This window comes from Patagioenas fasciata, chromosome 1 (genome assembly GCF_037038585.1).
Source record: "Patagioenas fasciata isolate bPatFas1 chromosome 1, bPatFas1.hap1, whole genome shotgun sequence".
Classification (NCBI taxonomy): Eukaryota; Metazoa; Chordata; class Aves; order Columbiformes; family Columbidae; genus Patagioenas; species Patagioenas fasciata.
The window spans coordinates 38,227,556-38,253,111 of record NC_092520.1 but is presented as its reverse complement, the minus strand read 5'-3'; the positions used below and the strand labels follow the sequence as shown (position 1 = coordinate 38,253,111).

At 36.4% G+C, this 25,556-nt stretch overlaps 1 protein-coding gene across 1 annotated transcript in view; it reads right to left on the bottom strand.

The window, feature by feature from the left end:
- TDRD3 (tudor domain containing 3) overlaps positions 1–25,556 on the bottom strand; it is a 104,843-nt gene that overhangs the window by 31,874 nt on the left and 47,413 nt on the right. Inside the window, exons 4-10 of the mRNA XM_065839187.2 lie at positions 20,967–21,127; positions 18,496–18,637; positions 12,520–12,591; positions 11,831–11,980; positions 10,996–11,139; positions 7,882–8,038; positions 7,398–7,523 (exon numbers count right to left, since the gene is read on the bottom strand). Of these exons, the coding sequence (XP_065695259.2) occupies positions 7,398–7,523; positions 7,882–8,038; positions 10,996–11,139; positions 11,831–11,980; positions 12,520–12,591; positions 18,496–18,637; positions 20,967–21,127 (952 nt within the window). The remainder of the gene's footprint in view (positions 1–7,397; positions 7,524–7,881; positions 8,039–10,995; positions 11,140–11,830; positions 11,981–12,519; positions 12,592–18,495; positions 18,638–20,966; positions 21,128–25,556) is intronic.

Sequence of the window (25,556 nt, the reverse complement as noted above, 5' to 3'; positions counted from 1 at the left end):
ACTTATTTTGAACCTTTAACTTATTTTGGGAATATATATGATAATGGACTAAAAGAAGAAAAAGACTGCTAAAATTAGACAAGATGTTCCAGCCTTCAAAATGTCCAAACAATCTGTTAACATATAAAAATAAAACAAAAAAAACTCCACACATAATACATTCTGGTTTACCTTAAGCACAAACAATAAAGTGGGAGGAGAAATAGATATTAAGATCTGAAAGCACAGAAATCACAGTATCACAGTATGTTTGGGATTGGAAGGGACCTCAAAAGCTCATCTAGTCCAATCCCCCTGCTGGAGCAGGAACGCCTAGGTGAGGCTGCACAGGAACATGTCCAGGTGGGTTTTGAATGTCTCCAGAGTAGAGACTCCACAACCTCCCTGGGCAGCCTGTTCCAGTGCTCTGTCACCCTCAGTGAGAAGAAGTTTCTTCTCAAATTTAAGTAGAAATGCCCCGTTCCTTTATCTCTGGGGCTGGGTCCCTATGAGTTTGGGTGTGTGTCCTGCTGGTGATAAACAGTTACTCTCCACTGAAGTCCTATTTCTACTGAGGGACATTTGGATGAAGAGTTCACACGAGACAGTAAGAAATCCTCTGTGCAAGGCAATTGTTTGCAAACCCTCCTACAAGAGCCAGCACCTGTTTTACTACTTATGTCCTGCAGACAACACTGGTACAGAGAATAGAATGGTAACTGTGGCTAAATTAGGTGGGATGCTCAAGATGTAGAGTGAGCAGAGGCAAGAGTCGATGTGATACTGATATTATACAGCATCATTCAAATCACCACAAGAGTACGGTTTGTATTTATGGGATGCATATGAAGAAGATAACTCATAAATGAGTTTGTTGAGAAAACAGAGAAAGCACTATGGTCAAAAGTCCCTGATGAGAAGCTAGAAAAGCTCAATCCACACAGCTAACAGCTGATGGATGAAATACAGTTCCATTATGTCTTACAAGTAGCTACTAGAAAAAGAAATTTTTATAGCTCTCTGCATGGCAAGAAAAGCTTCTAACTGCTGTATAATGTTATGCCAAGTATAGAAAATTCAGGTTAGAGATGAAAAATTGTGCGTTTTTTAGAATGGTGATCTTTAATTTCTGAAACAATTACCCTTGGAGTAGAAATAATTCACCACCCTTAAAACAAAACTGCAAATCTAAATTTTTATTTCAGTCAAAGCCTAACTACTGGAGCAAGAAGCAGAGACTACAGCCTTTGACTTTCTCCCTTCTCCTGAAGTGGCCCTATTAACAGACTACACAGACATGCTACCTCCCACTTGCTTTTTCTGTGATCTCATTAATCATAGAATCATAGAATGTCCTGAGTTGGAAGGGACCCAAAAGGATCATTGAGGCCAACTCCTGTCCCTGCATATGACAGCCCCACAGTTCACACCATGTGTCTGATGGTGTTGTCCAGTCTCTTCTTGAACACCGACAGCCTTGGGGCTGTGACACCTCCCTGGGGAGCCTGTTCCAATGCTCCACCACCCTCCGGGTGAAGAACCTTTTCCTAATGTCCAACCTGAACCTCCCCGGCACATCTTCCTGCCATTCCCTTGGGTTATGTCCTTGGTCACTAAAGAGAAGAGTTCAACACCTGCTTTTCCTCCAGTTTGTTGCACGCAAGGTTCATTTTAACAGGAAGAACATGAAATGTCCACCTCAAGTACAGTCTGTCTCTTGGGAGGGCTGAAGAGGTAATTCTGCACTATCTGAAACTCAGAAGGTCCTGACATCCTACATCCTGAGTCAATACTGTAACCAAAATCATTGCTATGTCTCCTACCACCTATTCCTTTTAATTATAAATAAACAAATAATTAAGAAGTTTATATTTGCCTGTGTCTTTCAAAGACACAGATATGTCTTTGACTTTGGATGTTGAGGAGATGGAAGCACCAGTCTGTGCTCAGTCTCTAAGAACTGAACAGAAAAAGTATCTGGAACATGCCCGGTTCCCATAATTTTTGTCTATTATTTTTTAATTCTATAGTCAGAGCTCTTGGCACTGTTGTGCTCTCCCTGATAATCCTTGTGCTTGCTTATTTAAGCTGGCAAAGATTGATGTATTGTTTTTCATAATAATAATGAAAAAAAAAATAACGGAAAATGTCTTCTGTGTTCAGTAGCAGAAATAATCCAAATGCAAGCAAAAGCAGCTAGTTGACAGCACTACTATTTTTGTTATCTCTCACAGTCAGCAGGTTTCTCTCTCCAACCAGAACTCAAACTACTTAATTTTAACACAGGAACACTTCCATAGGTATCACCAACCATTCACAGTTAAAATTCAATAAATAAATCTGCAGTGTAAAGCTACAGGTTTGTTTCAATTCTTTGCATTTCATTTAGATAATGTTTACTATATGCTATGTGTTATAATTAAAGAACTAGCAGACCACAGAGTCAGGTATTTAATACTTTTGACCGCTGTACGTACTTAAAATCATTTTTCATTAACTGTGAAAAAAGAGATAACACAAAAAACCTCACAAGACAGCACTGACAGGGCGAAGACTAACGTTTTACTTTCTTATAGCTAATTTATACTTCTTTAAAAACCAAATATATAAAGAACACAACAGAAAGCTTAATGTACTGTCTTATCTCTAGAAAGGAATAGAAGTATCTCTTAAACAAAACACGAAGGTTTTTAATTCATAAATATTTTTCTACTTGGTCTAAATCCAACTATGAAAAGGTACAAAATCAAAGATAACAACTTAAACAACTGTTCTGCAGTTCCTGTTCACCGATGGACCCACCTAGCCTGGTTACTGCAAACCCAGAACTGAATTTAGACATTCTCAACAGTACTGAGGTTTCAGGGGCAATTAGAAACACTAAATAAGAAAAACTAGCAGGGATACACTGAGAAAAGCAAACAAATCTTCTGCATGCTTGAAAAGAAGTCCTCTTGTCAGCCACTTTATCTCCAGATCACATAAGCAGTTTTTGAAGAAAACGTGGCATAGCACAGAATTAAAAAATATTTATCTCAGTTCAGTAAATGTGTCTTTTTATTTTGCTTCTACATAGACTCTCAGTCTGAAGACAACCTGTCTGAAGGGTGCAGAATCTTAGTGCTTGCGATAATGATATATACGTCCATTCCAGGTAATCACATGCTCCTGTTCATATGCATCAGCGTAAGGGCAAGGGTGTCCTTGTCTATTCCAAACCACTATCCCTATACAAATGATATCTCTCTGAATATATGAAAAACAATCTCGGATTTTATAGACTATAGGACAGCAAGGGGCCAGAGATACTGCAGAACAATCAATCTTTTATACTGAATGGAAGCTGTACTACCCTACATGTAAGTGCAGAAAAACCTGCCTGCCTGAGCCCTCCTTAATTACTACACAGAAGGAAAAAATAAAAAAAATCAATGAAGGGACCTTATTCTCGGCTATGTAACATTACATATTTTAGTTGTTTCTAGCTGTTTCCCTGATGTGTCTTTCATTTCTGATCACTACTTTTTCAATACTAAGAGAACTACATGTCTTTACCAGTAACAACTGACAAGACCAAATGAAATTAAAAAGGTGCTAGTAATATATACAGACACACACACTGTTTTCTGCAAACACTTGGAGGAAAACTTCATGATGGAAGAGTTCACAAGTGGTAATCACTGCAGACACATCATCACTCTGCTAACACTGTTAGCACTCACATCATTTCAGTTTGCATAGAACTTAAGACAACTAGTCATTACAAATTTAAATGAGATTATTTTCAGCCACAGAGGCATAAAAATGCCAGAAAAATAAGACAACTAGTCATTACGAATTTAAATGAGATTATTTTCAACCACAAAGGCATAAAAATGCCAGAAAAATAACACTTTCAATAAATGATTTTTAAGATTTGTTTGAATTTGTCAGACTGCACAGGTTCTCTGAGACTTGTCAAAGAAAAAACGCACTTTAAAGAGACAAAAAGCCTGCAATTCAGTGTATGCCTATGTATTTCTTGAGAAATCCATTTGAAGTAGACTCTGCAAGATAAAAATAAAACCTGTCACAGAAGCAGAGGCACAGTCCTATGGGCAACACACATTCAGTAAGGAAAGTAAAGACTAACAAAACTCAACTGAGCAACCGCTGTAAAGCCCACTGACTTCCGAATAACAGAAAGTACAAGAACGCTCATTGTTATTTCTTCAGAAGGAAAAAAGAGACATGCTAAAAAAATCTCTTTAAAAAAAAAAGAAAATAAAAAAATTAGAACACTTTCCAACCTCTTCAAAAATGCTAGCAATTTTTCTTTCAGAAAAGCACGACTCAGAAATAGCAGGACTCAGAAATAGCACATCACATTGCATATCGATCATCCAGAGAGTGCTAAAATAACCAACAGTGTAAAAACACACTAAACCAGAAACCCTGTGTGTCATATTAGGAAATACACCAGAATTTTTAGCAATTGAAGGAGTACAAAGTCTTTACAAAGCTTTCATAGAATTATGTTTTTCTTCCTATGACATTTATGGAATCTTTCTGTTTTTATTTAAAAGGGAAAAATATGTAAAAAGTGTATTTATCTTTAAAACACAATACTGAAAATTATTAAATCTCTCTGTATATACATATTACATCCTAATTAACAATTCATTTTGCTCACAGAGCACTATGCTTTATTACATGACAGTATGTTGGCTATGTACATGTACTAAACACAAAGGATCACAGAATTTACCCTAAGCAAACACTATTACTCAGCAATATCATTTTTAAAAAAGCAATTTGTTAATTTCACAATTTTTGGTAAATTATTTTTACTTACTTACTACAAAATTACCGACAATAAGAAAGGAATATGTCCCACAGGGATAATTTCTATTATTTTTCCTTTAAATGTCTTCAGTAATTTCTCAATATAAGTACAAAACTTACCCAAAAAACCTGACAATGTTCATAATGTAAAACAAAAACACTACAATTGTTTTCATTTCTGTTCACTGTAAAAACCTAGCTCATTTTTGATAAGCAAAATGATTTGCCGAAAGTTCTGTCTCAAGCATAATTCCCTACATGTGCTTTTGAAAATGTGATTATATTAATTACCTGAACAATTTACAAAATTATATCAGCTAATGCAGAATGCTTACATATTTGAAAGATATCTTCTTTTAAATTTCTTACAAATGCAGTGGAGACTGATGGTATAAATGTTCAATCTACAAGTAGCTGCACTTCATAAAGATTGTGGCTACTCACTATAAACAACACACATAAGAAACTCTACTATAACTTTTTTGTTCACTTTGTGCAAACTGTTTCAATAAGACCTAGACCCAACTAAAATAAAAAACCAATATGTAGCTATTTAAAAATCACTTATGTTGCAGGCCAAAAAAGACACTGTTGCAACGAAACGCAGCCTAGGCACAGCAACAACATAGCTTATAGTTCTTTGGATAGCAAATGCTATCACATTTATAAGCAAATGCCTTTCTGTTCATGGTTAAACTTTAGCATGTCACAAAAATGTTTAGTGAAGTCTAAAATGGCTCACAGTGCATCTAACTCTACCAGCAGCAGCAAAAGAACCCTGGAGTTGCCAGCAGGTTCACTAACTCCTGAGCTCATCTGTAGAGGCAAGTTTTCTAAGACAAAATGTGTGTTCTTTTTCTTTGCTGCCCTCTCCACTTTTTGGATAAAGGCACCCGCTACACAGCTCCAAAAACTGAACTTCTCGACTACTGTGTTTCCATCCACCTGATCATGTTGACCCTTAGTTGCTACAGGCCGCAAAAATTGTGCAAACATATTAATGCAAAATGCTACACTGCTTATGCAAGTAGCAACTGTAAATGTACAGCTACAAAGCTCCAAAAGATCTAACAAAAATAACTCTTCAAAAAACACCACGCATTTAATGGAAAGCAAGTAATCCTAATAATTCTCAAAGAAAACTAAGGTTTTGATGCATGGACAGAGTCTATATGGCTTTGTGTTTTCATTACTAATTCAATAATGACTCTCAAACCAAACTAACCTTAAATTCACTGCTATAGCAGAAAAGGGGAAAATATTTACACATTTTTAATATACATAAGCTACAAACAAAAATAATACAACCAACAAAAGATGTCTCACTCAACTAACCGGAGTTATAGGGATGTTCTACTTGATTTCAGATGCAGGTGCCTACTGATATTACAGCTGTTCGTACTTTTCCCAGCAGGGTAACCTGTTCACTGCCATTTACTACAAGCTTGTTTTCCACTTTTCCATACTCCTTTTTTTTTTTTCCACAAAGCAAGAGTCCACTATTAACAGTCAAAAACTATTTTGGAACTGAAGTTAAAAGATAATTACATGCAAATGTAGCCATTCCTTAGAAAATTCCAAAATATCAAACAGTTCACATAAATTAGTATGACCTTATTTCACCCTTTATGGAAAGTGTCTTTTTACAGGGATAAAAAGATTGCAAGTCCATCACAAAACCTTAATGTTAAAATAATGGAAGCAAGTATTTTCATTTTATGTTGGTCACTGGAACACCCCCAAGGCCATCACCAAAAGAAAAAATTATCTCCATTTATTACTCAGCTAATAGTGGGTTTTACTTTAATATTACAGCAACCTCTACAGACCTTAGGATGTATGGAGTTTCTTTTAATGCATCTGCCTGTTAAAGTACTGAATGATTTAGATCTAAAGAGACACCCTGGTGCACAGACTACATTCTTGTATGGTTTCTTAAGAAATTAACTAGAAGATAACTTGAAGAAAAATCCCACATCTTTCACATTTATTCTAAGGGACTGACTTCCCTCTTTCTAAAAAACTTAACTTTTCCCTCAGTCCTTACAGTTATTAAACAGAGAAACTTGGAGAAAATAGTTGTTCAATATTTTAGAGCACCCCCAAATATATTATTTTCCCCTCCAGAGAGAGTGAATACAAAAATAATTAAGGTCACCACAATTACTAAACTCTTAATTGGGCAGCACGCAAAAACGTGCTGTTTATAAACTGAGGAATGAGGACTGTGAGGCTTTTTTCTTTCTTTACTTCTGAACAATATGTAAGTTCATTAAAGTCAAGAGATCATTTATCAAATCAGACTAAAAAACTGGGATTTATGTCACCTTATTTCAGAATTACTGACTTTTAGACATCTAAGCCTGAAACAAACACCCTAAGCTATTCCAGAATCAAGACAGAAGTACAAAGCACCATGGTGTGATTTGTTTGTTGTTTCTCCAAAAGAGAGGAAGAGCTCTCTAGCACTCCTTGTTTTTACAGCTGACTGTGGAAGAAGTTTTAGGAACCACCTTTAGATGACAAGTTAGGAAAAACAATTCCACCAACACTGTCCAATCTTGGTTCCAGAAACATTAAATTCAATAACTTACCCTCTACTGTTAGAGTACCCATTTTGGATTCCAGAAAATCAAACAGTGTGCTTGGTGCAGACGGTCTGGAGTTTCCGAGCTCTTCTTCATCTTCAGGCCGTACTCGGCCTCGGCCCTTCCCTTTACCTGTAAACATCAAAAGTAATTTGTGAGTGAGCAATAAATAAGAGTGTATGCACTTTTAAGTTTCACTTATGAAATGTTTGTATTTTCTATCTTTAAAACATTTTACCACGGACAAAACAGATACAGATATTTCTCATTTAAGGATACTCAAATCTGTTACTTCAAGTTAAAAAATTTTTACAAGAATACAATACATAGAGGCCTTTTCTAAGTATTTGCTTTCAGGTTTGCAGTGCATTCTAACTTGTGGCAGAAAAAACATGCAGATACACCCTTCTGTAACTACATTAGCAATCCACCATACACAAATTCCTTCACTCAGAAATGCCAGTTTAAAGAATTTCTTTGCAAGTTTTACCTCTGGGTGGTGGTCCCTGAACGGTTTTCTGTTTACTGCTGTTCAGAAGAAAATTTAATGCCGCCTCTAGACTGTTATTGTTATCCATAAGTGCCTGTCTTGCTGCTTCTTTGCTGAAACCCATCTCTGTTATGTGTTTTAGAGCCTTTTCATCAACCTGAAAGGAAAGATATACAGACCTAATCATAAAATACAACAGAGATTCCATAAAACCACCAGATTTGCCTTTCTCAATTTTTTAATTGAAACTGAATTTCATATTTCATTGACGATATCAGTTTTATATAAAATCATCACATATGATCTCTCTTAGGTCCAAACAATTAGCCAGTACAGGTTTTTTAAAATATTATTACGAATTTTAATTAAAATAAGTTTTCAGTTCTAATATTATGTGGTTTCAAGCACAAATTGCCCTAGTCTCCCTCTTTCTTTGTTGTACACTGGAAGAGTATGACAGACTGTAATATACTTTCTCCAAGATGAAAACTAAAACAAATCTCTCAGAATAACATTCGTATAAAAACTAGCCACTGTTCTTATTCGTAGGCAAAGATACCCTTCCACAACTTTTACAGACAATACAAAACCCATTTATACACTTCTTAAAAATGGAGAAAATATAATCAGTAAAGGTTCTGTAGAAGAAAGTAAATAAATACAAACAATTTACTTGCACAGAAATACAAGCTTTCTTATTCTAAACTGTATAGAGCATGAAAACAAAAAGGCAAAGCAGGAATCACAGAACATTAAGTACAGAAAATAACCTTACATCTGCACTGTGTTTCAACACAGTCAAGAGAGAACTGTCTCTTCCAGTGCAGACAGGCCTACAAGCACTAAATATGAAATGGGACTGGGCCATCTGTCCTTCCCCATCTCACATGCAACCAAAACAATGTCAGTTACCCACCTACTTCAGTAGCTGTAACCAAATACATTCTGGAATCTCATGAACATAACATTTTGGCTACAGGTTCCAAAACAGCCATACTGTGACCCCCTCTCCCCCGCCCCAAGAAAAAAAACCCAAACCACCCAGACTCAACGGAATCTAACCTCTAAGATACAGAACCCCTCTCTGTCCCACTGCTTAAAAGAACTTTTATTGCTAGAATGATTTCAATTACAACTGTATGAGAGTTCTATGACAAATAACATTTAACCCTTCCTCTCCTCTGTTTTCCTGTTTTATGGTGTAATGGGTCAGACATGACTTTGCAGTGCTTGGTGACAACTCCCACATGCTCAGCAATGTTAACTCCAATGCTATTATATAGCATTCTTCATTCCTCAACTCAACAATACTCTTAATTTAACTGTCCAAACTGACTACGTCAAGGAATAGCAATTTAAAAGGTCTTTGAAGATCAGTGGGACAGAAACATGACCTCAGTGTCTACAGGGAATCATCATCTCAATTAAGTTTGACTTCAAGTTGGCTAAATAATGTCTTATTTTTAATGACAGAATTTAATAGCTCCTCCTCTGGGGCATTCTCTTAGAACGGTAACAAGGGTCCAACAGAGAAAAGAAATTCCTCAGCAAATCCCTTTCACTCTTCTCCCCTTTGTAGGTAAGCAGTTGGTTTCAATGAGAAGAGAACTTGTAGCCCTTACTGCTACATCATCTCCTTTTGACAGCGGAAATTCTGTGCACAACAGCTATGTTCAAAGACCAGTAAGAAATGAATACTCATATACACCTCTACAGCCAGCTATGGATTTAAAAAAAAAAAAAATCAAAAAAAAAATCTTGGCTACGTCAGCATTTGAGACCCAAGGGAATGGCAATTTCCCAGGCACAAAGACTGTTTGAGAAAGGAGGTAGTATCCTAAGTACCTTCAGATGTCAAAACCTCTCCCTCCAACTTCATTTACGCAGCAAAAATCTTGCTTTTCCTACACAAAACTGGAAAGACAAAGAAAACTGCAGGACATAGCCTGTAAGGACTATTAATAGAGGAGGATGACTTACCTTCACAATCTACTGTCTGTCTACAAATAAACAGAAAAAAAAAAAATCGCTGCTTTGTTTCTTACTTTGTAGGTAAAGATACGACATTTTGGGTTTCTCAGAAGTTAACACACCAAATGGTCTAAAAACCTTTAACCGTTTCTAAATATACACACAAGTCAACAATATACATGAGCAACAATCAAACCTACTTGATGTCACAGTTCTAAAAAGATAAAACAAATTAATTATCCATTCCTTCTAACTGAATAAAGCTTTCTATATAGGTTTAGTGGGTTCATATTTGCTGCTTCTGAACAGCACCTACATATACTAAATGACATAAGCACAGGGCAACGAAGATGATCAAGGGAGTGGAGCATCCGCCTTATGAGGAAAGGCTGAGGGAGCTGGGTCTCTTTAGCTTGGAGAAGAGGAAACTGAGGGGTGACCTCATTAATGTTTACAAATATATAAACGGTGAGTGTCACAAGGATGGAGCCAGGCTCTTCTCAGTGACAGCCAATGATAGGAGAAGGGGTAATGGGTTCAAACTGGAACACAAGAGGTCCCACTTAAATTTGAGAAGAAACTTCTTCTCAGTGAGGGTGACAGAGCACTGGAACAGGCTGCCCAGGGAGGGTTGTAGAGTCTCCTACTCTGGAGACATTCGAAACCCGCCTGGACACATTCCTGTGTAACCTCATCTGGGTGTTCCTGCTCTGACGGGGGACTGGACTAGCTGATCTTTCAAGGTCCCTTCCAATCCCTAAAAGTCTGTGCGATAATACTAAGTTTTGATAAATTGGAAGTACTGCCCTTTTACAGTGCAATGTAATGCACATTTCTCACAGCCCACAGGAAAAACAGAAAACACAATACTTTAAACAACTACCCAATTAAAATTGTGTGGTGTTTTTCTGGTGATGTTTTGGTTTCTTTTTTGTTGTTGTTGTCAGGGTTTGTTTTATTTTGCTGGGGGGTTTTATTTGTTTTTTGTTGCTACTGTTATTTGTGAGGGTGTTTGTTTGGGTGGAAGGGTATCTTTTTTTAAGTCAGGGTCTTCTGGTTTATTTTTGTTACATAGCTTTTGAGTTGCTTGTTTCGTTTTTTAATACTACACGTTTAAGGTTCCATTTAAGTCTTTCACCTTACCAGTTCTCGGTAGACACCTTCATTCTTTCCCTCAGGTTTTGTTATTATCTTCTCTTTCTGGAACAGTTCCCTGTTTCGATTCCCTCCAGCACTCACACTCAGATTACTTCTGTTACTACCACCACCTCCTCCAAATGTCTTGGTCTTTAGATAAACACAAAAATAACATTTCAGTAAACAGAACTTATGAAAGTAAGCCTTAATATTTAGCTAGTAGAAAAAGTGCAGTAAATTTGATGCATGTATATTTTATAAGAGAAGAAATAAATTAAGAAATAAAGCACTAATTTACACACAGAAAAAAGATTAATTTGCTAGATAGGTATTTTTCCCCTATGCTCTAACGATGTTGTAAAAAGGGCATATAATTCTAGTTTTTATGACTTACCAAGCAAATTTGAAAAATAAACTTAAAGGAAAACCAAGGGAGGACATAAAAACCTGACATGATGGAACTAACCTCCCTAGTTATTCCTTCAGACTGAATGCAGGGAATCATGTGTTTTTCAGAATTGAAAAAAGCTGATAAAAACTGGTAACAGGCATTTATTACTTAAATCTCATCAGCTAAATTGTAAACCCCACATTTTTTCATAGCGGTATCAAATCAAAATCACATCTACAATAAAATATTATGATACGTTTATTGCCTTTATTAAAATGAGAACATACTCATCAATCCAAAAGGACTCTATGTTTGATTCATCTTTTTATAGATAAACAACTAGAATTATAAGCAGACAAACATCAGAAAGCATTTGTCATTTAAGAGAGAAATACATAAAATAAGAAGATAATCACAGTAAGTAAAATGTTGCAACACATGCATTCTAACCTCCTTGCTCTTTGTTACTTCGGCAATAGCAGCTGTTCTCTGCTTTTCAAACTCATCATTCTCCACAACAGTTTTTACAGTATTTGTCATTTGCAAAGTCTTTCTGCGATCAAGCTCTCTGCTGTCCACTTGCACGTGAGATGCACATTTCTGAAAAGCCAAAGGAAAATTTTAATTCACTTTTCTACCTACTCTCATCTGAAAAAAATAAAGTCTTAATCCATTAAAGCAGCACAACTTTGGATAAATAATACTACTGTAAAAATCTACACTTAAGACATCTAGATGTCTTTGACATCTAGACACTTCTCTGGTCCTCTAAAAAGGCCAAAAATAATGACCTCTACATTTCAAGCTTAGTTCATGATGTAGGTAATATAATTCTTGTAAATACCTCTTGCGTTCAAGAAGGAACCATGTTAGCACTTACAAGATCTATACGGAAGAATCAAAGGCTCCACATACCAAATAAAATTTTAAGTTTGAAATTGAAAGGGAAATGTTAAATATAAATTGGCACAACAAAGTGACAGGATCAACGCATTTTTTTAAAAACAGGCACATTTTATAGATCCAACTCATCATGATCTAAAGTATTTCGATGGCCTTTACCTAACTGGAACAAGTTCCAGTAGATATAACGATACTTTTCTTTTTCTTATGAAATGACAACAAGAAGTACACTATACCTGCCCAAAAGGTACAAAAGGGGGAGGCCCACCTTCCGTTCCAATATTACTCCTATTGTGCTTTGCTAAACTCTGTAAAAGAAAAGTGTTGATTAATAAATTGCAAAAAGAAAAGAGATTATATGATAAATGTCTCTTTTGCAGAAAGCACATGAAACTTGCAAGATCAACATTTGAACCTAAAAACCAGAAATTATATACTTAATATAACATACATAATTATATATACTTAAAATCCCAAAGTACTTAACTTAAAGTGAAGATTGGGTGAGGGGCAGGGAGACACAGAAAACAATGAAAATTTACAAAATCATGAAAGCAAAACATACAGCAAATGCAGAAAACTCAGTTGTATACCAAAATCTACACTAGTAGAACAAAGCAGCACACAAATAGGCAGCAGATGTTTCTTCCCATAGTGCCTAGTGAACTGGCTGCCACTAGAGGCTGTCAAGGCAAAAACAGCTTCAGCATGTGTAAAAAGGGATCAGACCAATTCAGCCTAGATAAGGCAAGAGTCAGGGGGCATGTTATTAATTTACACAAATACCTGAAGAAAGGCTGTAAAAAAGATGGAGACAGGCTCTTCTCAGTGGTGTCCAGTGACAGGACAAGAGACAATAGGCACAAACAGGAACACAGGAGGTTCCCTCTGAACATCAGAAAACATCTTTTTTACCATGAGGGTGATCTAGCACTGGCACATGTTGCTCAGGGAGGTTGTGGAGTCTCTATCTTTGGAGATATTCCAAAGCTGCCTGGACATGGTCCTGGGTAACTGGCTCTAGGTGGCCCTGCTTAAGCAGAGCGGGGGGTTGGACCAGACGACATCCAGATGTCCTCTCCAACCTCAACTATTTTGTGAAATTCATAAACCCATGTACAAGCAAACACTGAAAGGATTAGTTCAGACTGTATCCCCTGATTAACATAATACAGCAATTCTGGACGCCAAGGCTGTATGAGAGCTCAGGCTGCATGCTTTCCCTAAAAACCATCTCCTTTTGCCACTTTCAGAAACAAAACACTGTGCCTCTAGGAAATTCCTGCTGTGGTCTCATGAAAAGTAAAGTACATATGCTAAATTGATCAGCAGATCTTTGGACCAGGAAGACCACAAAAAGCATAACAACTACTGATATGTAATATCTACAGAAGTGCTCTAAACTCTTAGCTACAATCAGGCAATCAGTGACCTAGGCTTGAAAACAAAGCACACTCAAATAATACAAATTACTAGTGGTCAACAAGAGTAAAAGATGTGTTTGTAAAACATAGCATTAAAGTATCTGTTCACAGTTTATACACCTCTTTCTTTACAAATTGTGACAACAGCAACAACCTGCAAGAGAACGCAATTCTTTGGAATCGTCATTTGGTTATGTGTTAGGTATTTAACATTACACAGAAATAAATGGTTTCAGACATGGAAAAACGAAGAATAGGTCCTTAATGCTGTTAAAATGCTTCAAAACTGTATTTTCTATAATTCATCTGTTTTATCAACTTCATTTCTTATTGTCCCTTTTTGTGCTACTGGGACAGTCATTCATGATTACATACATAATTTACATTGGCAATTCTAAGGCAGCACTTAAAAGCACGGAAATCGAGTTTTTTCTGGTTTATTTTCAATTAGTTCACTTCAACTGCTGCCTTAAAACCAAGAGCAAACCAAGAGGCTGATCCCTATAGTACCCTCACACCTTCCCGTGTCTGTTAACTGAAGCAGCAGAGAACACAGAGCATCTCATGGCCAAGCCACTTGCCTCCCCAGGGCAGGTGCTTTAGGTACAAATCCTCCACTTTTGTTGTTTCTTTGGATCCAGAGAAATGTAGCCAATTCTGAAATGAACTCCAGCACTCAAATTATAATAAAAATATTGATATGATGGCCTAAGAACTCTAACATTTGGTCAAACTTAATTCTTCATGTCCTATACTCAGGAAGAACAAGCTTAAGATTAATGTCTCACTTGGGTTTGGGGTTTTTTCTTTCCCAAAACCGACTCACGGAAACACATACAAGAAAAAACTGCTGCAAACTTGCTCAAACATGTAATTTAGCAAATGCTGAAGAAGCACTTAAAAACTGACTGCATATTTATTAACATTTAGCCATATGAGTTCTGAATCATAACAATTTATTGCATAAAATCATTATCCAGAATGAAAGAACCCTGCCTAATGGTAAATAACAGCCTTGATACTTTCTTTTCAAGTAGCACTGTCTGCTGAGAAGTGAGAACAACTGCTTTGGAAATTAAATTCCACTTTGCATTGAATAAAAAGCAAAGTGGCAACAAGAACAGTATTTCTAACTTACGATTAAATTTGCTCGTAGCAGAGCAGTAACTATCATTTACAATAAGCTCTTTTGTTAATACATTCAGTATGCAGTTTTCACCCTTTCTGCTGTATTTGGAATATGACATTAAAAAAAATATTTCCTTAGGGAATCACTTAAGAAACAAAGGTTTACAATATGACACTGAACTCCTAGATATCATATATTCTTATCCCCTCACATTTATTTCTAATGTGAATTTGGAAGTATACATAAAACTATTCCAATTCCCTCATCAGGTAACCTCAATATTTAGCCTCACCTTCATCAAAAAATAATCATTAAGTATACTTGAGAACCTTACTTTTAGATCCATAATTTGACAGATTCTGCATTTTAAAAATATAAGGGCCTATTAAACAGTCTCACCAATCATCTCAGAAAAATTTGCTTCAGCCCTCACTTACAGACGGTCCGATGTTTTGATTAACAGCAATAAAAAGTACTCTTCCTTCATAAAAAGGGTACCAGCAATTGTCTTGCAGATACCGATCCTCACTGATTGAAACACCAGTCATAACCAGGACACTGGGAACACTATGAAACAGTAATTATTTGTAACAGTATTCTCACCTAAAGAAGTCCATGACACACTAGCTTATATTTTCAAATGACTACACAGTAACAATCCCATTTACTCCTTCCTTATTTATTTACCATCGCTTAAACAGTAACACTTAAAAAAACCAGAAATTTCTATGGAAGAATTACCTTATAATAAAATTGAATGCTACAAAGTATATATTTATTCCACGCGAACTACATTTGTAGTGTGATAATATTGCATTAATTCCACACACACTACACTAGTAGTGTGAGTTTTCCATTACTAAAACTCAGTTCCTCCCAAAAAGCAATGTCAAACACCATTCTGAATAAAACAAAATGGTAACACAGCTATGCAACTACAAGCTGAGAGAGAGGTGCAAGGGCAATAATTTAAGACAGGAACAATAACTTCAGAATTAAAATTTTGTAATATTATTTGACTTAATAGCACTAGCTGTTTTAATAACTATAAAAAAAAATCCTTAGTTTATCATCTACACAAAAAAGCCAAATTAACACTTCTCAGATATTGTAGTGGAAAGAAGAAAAAAAAGTCTTCAAAACAAGTAATTTGACATAGTTGCACAAATAACAAGCTTTCTGTCTTTTTATGCAAACACAGTTCAGCATTTTATTTAAGCTTCACTGGCAAGATTAGACAAGGAATGGCAATGTCCTCACTTAAGTTTCTTTGAGAGTTGACAATCTTGCTTAGCTGTCAACTGTTCTCCTCTGTAAAGCTTTCTGAACAGGACAGAAACACCGAGTTCATGAGGACACTACTATGAAAGTAGCATCTGGCTTCTATAGACTTGCTTGAGCACTCTATGTCTGGCTGTCAGTCCGGATATAGAACTGGAACTATGATTTCCAGTGGTCATGGTTCACCTGTCCAGACTGATTTGTTGTCACCCACAGCTTTTCTGACATGGCCACATTTATGATGGGAACCCGACTGTGCGCTGTGAGCTGGTCAATGAGAAAAAGAAAATGATACCTTAGGAAATCGCAAGATGGAACCAGAGAATTGAGGGGACAGCAAAAGGCAACAGTTAACTTCCTATATTTTATCTTACCAGAGTAAATCAGTGAAAACTTAGTTACCTCTCTTTTAAACACACCGCATAAAGCCAACAAAAGTGACTAAAAAGAAGTGCTAAAACTTGTAGTCAGCAGCACGACCATGGTTATTAAATGGCTTGCTTTTTTATAAACAGAACACATTCCAAGTTATTTCTTGACACTGACCTCAAAAACAAATTTTCATAAAGCAACATTCATTTGTTGAAGGCCAGACGGAAGAAACACGAAAACAGACTGTCCAAATTATCACCAATAAAGCTAATTAATTCTATTGACCCTTCTCTTACCAATTAGACAGCACTCTTAACAACGTGTTACATCTACTTGTCTCTTTTCCACCTCAAACAATCTCAGAATTTAAGTGTTTTTTAACTGCAGAGAAAACTCACAAGACTTCATACTAAATATGAATAAACCCAACAGAATGGGATGATTCTGCTGTTGGCCTCAGAATCTTCTTTTTAATCAAACAGGCAGCTCCCTTTAAAACCAGAAAGGTTTTTTAAAAACTATTTTCAACCATAAAAGCACAGAAATGATGCCAAACAGAAGTTAGAGTGGACACATTTCAAATAAATTTTGGCCCAGTTTCTCAAATTCATAAAAATGCAAACAACACTGAAGAAGGCTACTCGTAACAATAACGGCTGTGCCAAACTTCACATCAGCAACAATAAAACAAGTACTTTAAACAGAAATGACATTTCACCAGCATGGTGTTCATAAGCAGCTACTCTGTTTCAGAGACGTGGATGTAAATATGTAGAGATGTATGCGTGCAGTACTAGTGACAGCTGATCTGGTAAGTATTTGGGACTGTTTGTAGAAGGGTCACAACTTCCTGCCCTAGGAACTTCCACTCATTTGTGATGAAATGTATGAAAAAGTCTTCCAACTTTTGTTCTCTTGGGACAGGAACAAGACTAAAATGGAGTAAAGGGGTTTACAAGCAATTACGGCTTGTTGAAATATTTTAAACCCTCCAATTCATCTTTCTAATCACAAATTTAACTAAAGCACTGACGAAAACTGCAATACAGAATTCATATTTATGGTTACCAACTTCAACGCTTTCCATACAATTACTATTTTTTTTGGTCTCAAAAATAGAGTCTGCAGATGGCAATTTTAAGAGGCATCATTCTATATTTTGGTACCAAACAAACTGTTTAGGAAAGCAACTACCCAAGACTGCACTGAAGTAAATTTCATGTGTTTGACCCATGCAAAGATCACTTATATTGTGTGCAATTGTAATCAGCACTGGTGAGATCGCACCTTGAATACTGAACTGCGTTCAGTCTTGGGCCCCTCAGCATAAGAAGGACATTGAGGTACTAGAGAGAGAGTGCAGTGGAGGGTGACAAAGCTGGTGAGGGGCCTGGAGCACAAGTCTGATGAGAAGCAGCTGAGGGAACTGGGGCTGTTCAGACTGGAGAAAAGGAGGCTGAGGGGAGACCTTAGTGCTCTCTACAACTACCTGACAGGAGGTTGTAGAATGGAGGGCGTTGGTCTCTTCTCCCAAGTAGCAAGTGATAGGACAAGAAGAAATGGCCTCAAGTTGCACCAGGGGAGGTTTAGATTGGATATTAAGAAAAAATTCTTCACAGAAAGGGTTGTCAGGCATTGAAACAGGCTGCCCAGGGAAGTGGTTGTGTTACCATCCCTGGAGGTGTTTAAAAGGTGTTTAGACAAGGTTCTCAGGGACATGGTTTAGTGCTACAGCTAGGTTAGGTTATGCTTATGATGGCTGGACTTGATGATCCTGGGGACCTCTTCCAACAGAAATGTTTCTATGATTCTAAATACATTTTTCTCATTTGCAACATTATACATAAGACCTATTTACACGTATTTGGCTGCATCCCCAACGATACTGGAACACCACAGTTCTAAAAGCTTATCATATGAAAGCTTACAGTCAACACATTAAGCTTGATGTCATTAAACGTAACATGCATCCTGTAAGACAAGTATTTCCAGTGGTGTTACCTCACCCTTTGTAATTCCCACTTTTCTATAAGATGCTCCACTTCACCTCCAAGAACTGCTGTGTTACCGTCATCCAACAGCAAGAATCCATTTCTCACTTCGACAATTCCTGAAAGTTTAATTTTTGTTCCAGGTGGAGTGTTCAGGCTAGAATTAGAAACAAAGCCAAATACTTGAAATACGTTTATTAATATTCCATCACCAAAACCATAAAATTCTACTCTTGTTATACTTCCACTATAGTCACATAAAAAAAATCTCTGCAATAATTCCTTCACTATGCACAGTACTTTTCAATAGCTTTTTTGGAACACTTCCTACTCATTACACAAAAATGCCATATTGCAAATTAGATTCTAACAGAGATGAATGTTTGCAAATTGTCTGTTGGGTTAAAATCCAATTTAACAATACCAAACTACGGATGTGATTTGTTTAGACTAACAGAAGATGTCTCAAAGTCAGTTGTCTAAGTTCCTCATCCTGGGATTCATTTATAGTTAATAAATAGAGGAACTCCAGATGGTTAATCATCTCATTTATTTTAGACATTTAACTTGGGAAAAAATGAAGAGCTGTTAGAAAAGAAACTTTCTATATATTACAAACAGCCAGGACTGTACCAGAACAAATATAAAAAAACATGCATCCTTTAAAAACATTAGGATGCTCTTTGTGGTCAGTTCCCACAAGAAGGTATCTACCCTATGAAAAATAACACGAGATGCATAAAAGATCACACATCTTCGACCCGTAATTAAAAGGTATGATAAGAATAACAATCTGGAAACTATTATTTTTCCTGTGAGAAACAAGATACAGTCAGAGTTAGCAGCAAGAACCTCTTTAAAATATGCTAAAGCTATTGCTACAATCACAGGACCACACCACACAGTAAGGAAGGTAAGGAACATTTACAGTGGAGTCAGCCAATTTCAGCATTAGTGGCATTAACCTTAGCAATATGAATGGATTTTAGGTACTGTTCCGATAAAAGTAAAGAAAATGAGATCATAAAAAACAGGCAAGAAAAAAATACAGCAAAAAAATAAAAATTATGCAAAGGGGTGGAGGGGTAAATGGAAACCCTAATAATGAAGAAATTCTAATTTAAAATAAAACTCTGATTTTTATTTATTTATTTCAAAGAAACACTATGTACTGAAACAGCGTATTATTCCAAGTTAATGATCCAACCTCAAACCTGAAACAACCACATACAACACAAATTAATTTTTCATACTGTGTTACTTGAAATCAAGAGCTCACGTCATTAGTACAGAGTGATGAGTTCTGACATTTTTGAGCTTTTGTCTAAAAGCTTTCAAATTAAGTATTCCACTGAGTGTTTCAATTCAAGTATTTTGTGATTTAGAATCTACTTACACAGGAGCCTTTTTCCCTTCCTTTTCTGCTCTCTTTAAATTCATGTTGCAATATGACATTCTAAGTTCTGCTGGTTTAAGCTAAAATTAAAATATGATTGAGTGTTCAACCTTTTAAGACAGCATCACTCTAAACTGCAAGCTGTCTCCTGCTAAGGAGCAGCTTAACAGTATAAGATGACATTTAAAAATGAGGTGTATATATCTATATCTAACTGTTGCAGCTAGCAGAGAGGAGACTTTTTTTTAAATCAAAGTAAACTGAACTAGGGTGAAGAGCAAAGCACACCATGATAGGACAAGGGGCAATGGGATCAAGCTGGAACACAAGAGGTTCCACTTAAATTTGAGAAAGAACTTCTTCTCAGTGAGGGTAACAGAGCACTGGAACAGGCTACCCAGGGAGGTTGTGGAGTCTCCTTCCCTGGAGACATTCAAAGCCCACCTGGACACATTCCTGTGCGACCTCACCTAGGCGTTCCTGCTCCAGCAGGGGGATTGGACTAGATGATCTTCTGAGGTCCCTTCCAATCCCAAACATACTGTGATACTGTGATCCAGAAACTGAACACTAGAGATAATTTTCAGCATCTTCATATCCAAACACACAAAAAATCCCCACATTCAACAGTAAGTAGCTCTCTTATCCTTCGTTTTTAACTGAAGAAATACTTGCTAATTCAGTTCAAGTTAAAGTCTCGCCCATGGTGAAGCAGCACTAGTTGCATTAAGTTAGGTGTGTCAGGCCTGTGATATTCCAGCATCAGACAGAAGATCTGCTGCTACCAAAAACGGGGAATTTGGCTCAAGTTTGCATGCACCCAAAATGCTGTCTGTGATGTAAACTCCAACTCAGCAGATGACTGCAAAAATCCACCTTCTTCCATTGTGTACTTCAGCATAAACAGTATTGTAAATTACATTCGTATACACCTCTGCATGCTGAACTTAAGGTTCTCCTTTATATATAAAACCTGAGAAAGAAAAAACCTGTTCTGTCACGCAATTTTTTCACATATTACTAAGGACACTTCCATTATATTAAGGATATTTAAGTATCAAAGCAAAACTTTGAAAAGAAAGTTCTTCACCTTATTTTTGACATGCTACTGTATTCTATAGCTGTGCAGCTTGTGTGTCCATCGGTCATCTGTAAACGTAACATTCTGGGAGCAGCCTGAGATTCTTCGTTATCCTTTGGTGCAGCAACATTGCGTATTTTCTGTATTTGCAGAACACATGGCCCTTCCAGCTACATATGCAAAACAGAAAAGACAAAACTGTTAACACCATGAAGCAAACATACCATACTATCTAGACATGCTAACAGATGGCCCCAGGCAAAGGGAAGTTCAATTTGACCAGGCAGTCATGTTCAATTTCTGTCGCTCATGTACTGTACATTCAAAAGCATGATAAAAATTGCTTTTTCAGGGAAGCAGTTGCGATGCTTCATACATCTCTGCAATAACAATTATGGAAAAGACTGAAAGGAATGAAGTGAGGGGAGCAAACAAGCAAAACCACAAATATTGTCACTTTGAACACACTATGGAGTGCAAACAAGATTTCACATGCTGTACTGCAGGGTCTCATTTACAATGAGTACAATGACTACAATTAAAGTAAAATTGCTTTATAAAAGCTAACTAGTAACACAGCTTCTTCAAACAGGTGCAAACACACAAAAAAAACCACAACCCCCCCCACAAACACACTTCATCACATTTAGGTCATAGCTGAGTACACAGTCATTCTGAACCTTCTGAGAAATAAAATCAGCAGCTCAGCTGATCTCTAGCATCTAAGACAGTAGACAAGATGAAAAAGTGACAACTTCATCAACGTCTTCCCTTTGAGAAACAGACCTAGTTAGCCCAGAAGAACATCAAATCAGAGCAACTAACCAGGAGGTGGATACACATAAAGAAGAGTGAGATAAATAAAGAAAAGAACAGAAGCAGTAAAACTAAATAAATTAGAAGATGAGGAAACATGAACTTTATTTAGGATGAGAACAAAAGAGAAAGGAAAATACTTTGGAATACCATTAAAACATGAATTCGTACTAAGAAGAGTAAGAAACCTGTCACTAACAGGAACAAAATTAGCACTCTATACAGTTCACATCTTAAATGCTTTTGTGACCTTAAGGCAATAAATTACATAAACAAAATTTTCTATGTAATTTTCTTATTCTTGACACCTTCAAATAAATTAAAAATTTGAAGGCATCTACATCATTTATGACTTCAAATCAAACCAATGAAAATACAGTATCTGGGATGAAGTATTTCTTAGAAGCTGAAGAATTATTTTTATTTGAAATTGAGCACTAGAGCAGGCTGCCTAGGGAGGCTGCAGAGTCTCCATCTCAGAAGACACTGGAAAGCCATCTGGACATGGTTCTGGGCACCCAGCCCTGGGTGATCCTGTTTAAGCAGGGATGTTGGACCATATGATCGTCCCTTCCATGCTCAACCACTCTGTGATCTTCTAACTGTTTTGTTGTATACATTCCCATATTTTTATTTAGGTAATGCCTTCATCCTGAAGTTCCACACAGTACAGCTGTAGCTTGTTCTCTCCAGGAGTTATTTACAAATTGGGCAAACAACTGCACACATATTAAGGCTGGAATGCTATGAAAAGCAATTCAGATGACTTTAATTTAAAAAAGAACAAACAAAAAACTAAAAGAGGAGAAAGAAGTAGAAAAATAAAGAAATTGCATTTTATGTGCCAGAGTAGTAATATAAACAGCTTTCAGTGCTTAGAGTCCGTAGCGGGGGTATCCGACTCATGCTCACTGGGAGCCACATCAGCCTCATGATTGCCTTCAAAGGGCCAAATGTCATTTTAGGACTGTATAAATAATGACATTCGGCCCTTTGAAGGCAACCGCGAGGCCGATGTGACCCCCCAATGAAAATAAGTAGGACACTCCTGATTTAAAGGATTAAAATAAGAGTACAGAACATAGGTTAAACGAGCTGAGGAATGAAGATTAGCTTTATCCATCATTAACCCCATAATTAATGCTCTGCCTACTTCTTCAAGGTGAAAAATAATAACATCTTATACTATATAATTTCATTATAATATTCACAGTGTAGGTATTACATTAATGTATGGGAAAACCACTGGATAACTCAGAATCTGAAAACTGAAAGAGCAGAAAAAGGCATAAGAGGTATGACTGGAAATGGAAGTTTAATAAAAAATCACTGAGACATACCACATTCCACTCTTTCCTCTTTAGCCATAAAGGCTATTAGCACTAATTCAAGAACACACATTACTCTGAGGAAAAAAAGCAAAAAAAAAAAAACAAACAACAAACAAACAAAAACCCAAAATAAACAAAAATCCACAGTCTCATATAATAGAATTTATTCACGTCTTTCTGGACATAGTTGAAATTAATTGAAACAACATTCCTATCATTTGTTCATGTGTAGCTAGCCTATAGGCTTCTCCAATATGAAAAAACTAATCTAAATACTTAGATTATGTCATGTTCAAAACAAACAAACAAACCAAAACAAAAACAAAAAACCCCCACAACCATGAAACATTATCTACACACACTGACTGGAAGGGATTAACTGCTCCAGTCCTCTGACCATCACCACGGCCCTCCTCTGGACCTGCTCCAACAGGTCCATGTCCCCCTTATGTTGTAGGCCTCAGAGCTCACCACAGTACTCCATGTTATAATAAACCGATCTCTTCAGACCCCTACAGAGATAAAATTTTAAACCATGTCCAATTCCTATCTAATAATTTTCAACAAGTTTTGCAATACAGCAATTAGACAATATTCTACTCTTTTCAAGCCTACTATGGCACTGCCTTCCTAGAGGCTTTCACACACTTAAACTGGTCTGAAACCAAAAACCAGTCAGCCTCTCACAAAAATTTAGCTTATTATATCTAACATTACATAGTTTTTCGTCAAAAACACGGAGGTAATCATGCCTTTTTAAGCGCTCCTGAACTAGGCATAAGGAGCTGAGAACACAATCAAAACACTGATCGAGGTGAAGAGCTCAAGGCCCACAGGTTATATAAAGCTGCCAAACAGCTGTTTCTAAAAAGACTATGCCTCAGTTTGATCTGTCAGTATTACTGCACTGGTAGTCTTGTCAAAATCATCTCAATTGGAAAAAAAAAAGCAAGTGGCTAAAATTATGTAGGATAATTTTTGACACAGGCAGTTTCAAACGCAGTTACATCAGGAGATCTGATGTTGCAATCACTCTCACTGGAAGGTGAAGATGAGCAACTCAAGACTGGAGTGGTTTTAGTAAATGCAGATCAGTTGTAACTGGAACAGCATATCTGATCATTCCCACCCCCCACCCCTTTCTTTTCTAAGAAAAAAAGAAAAAGTCTGTAGGAAACCAAAATCTGCAAACGAAGTGGCATTTAAAGGCAACAAAGCACAGTTAGTTGTAGTAAAGTAATTAGATGGAAGTTGGGAAGCATATGAGTAACCCTGAACAAGAATTAGAATTCCTGGCAACTCATGTTTTAACTGCTTGCCATCAATCTGTCTGTACTCAAAAAGCAACTCTCAGAGCTCAGAAATGAAATCCTTTCTGAATGCTCATGGAATGAATACTTCCACTGTAATGGAATGCAAATACTCAAGAGAAAACAAGTTATGCCTTGAACATAACATCATTACTAAATTATACATTATAACTATACAGTCTTCTTTGCATTTTTATTCCATTAAAATACTTAACCTATATTTATGGCATATAGTCATCTAGATGGAAATACAAGGGTTCAGCTTTTTCAAATACTATGCAAATGTGGCCATCTTGTGGTTAAGGCTGGTAATATTATTTTTTTTTTAAATCCATACAAAACACAGACACAAATGAGTGAATAAAACATTTCTGTGTATTAATGACTGAAGTTGATGACTATCTATAATGGTCAAATACCCATGTTGTTTTACACCAGGACTCTATGCCAGCTTTTATGCAAATATTTGCCTATTACACTAACACTACAAAATGAAAGTTATTTTCTATGCAAGATGGAAATATATCATGTGTTCTCAAGACATAAATAAAACTGATCCTAGTCTTGGATGAGAGGAACAATAGTAATATATAATTTCTATTGTTTCCTGAGGCGTTTCTGAACCACAAGTGACTGCTTTCTGAGAGATAACATTAAGGAGTCACTCCTATCCCAACCATATCCTTTACTCATATAAAGCAAATACTCTCCTTTATAAACACATAGTTTCTGTAACATAATATGTCTGTATATAGTGCAAGCTAAATACCAGTAGTAATTAAGTAGCCAGATTTTGTTTATGTTACTCAAAAATAAGGAAACACTACAGTTAAGAAAGCAAAGATTTAATACACTATCTAAAAGTCTAGGCTAAAAACTATAAATAAGAATCTTTCTCAAACGTGGACTTTTTCTGTGCAGTCATTACTTCTTTTCAAAACTTGGAGGATTATCATCCTGCAGCAAATGGTTTGCAGGTGTTTGTTGGGGTCTTTTTTAGCATAATTTTCTACAATGTACGACCCAAATAAAGACAGTTGATTAAAGTAAGATATGTTCACATGTAAAAAAATCTTGGCTACTTGATAATACTGATATGTAAGTCCCTAGGATTTAATAAATACTATTTGTTAAACAAACAT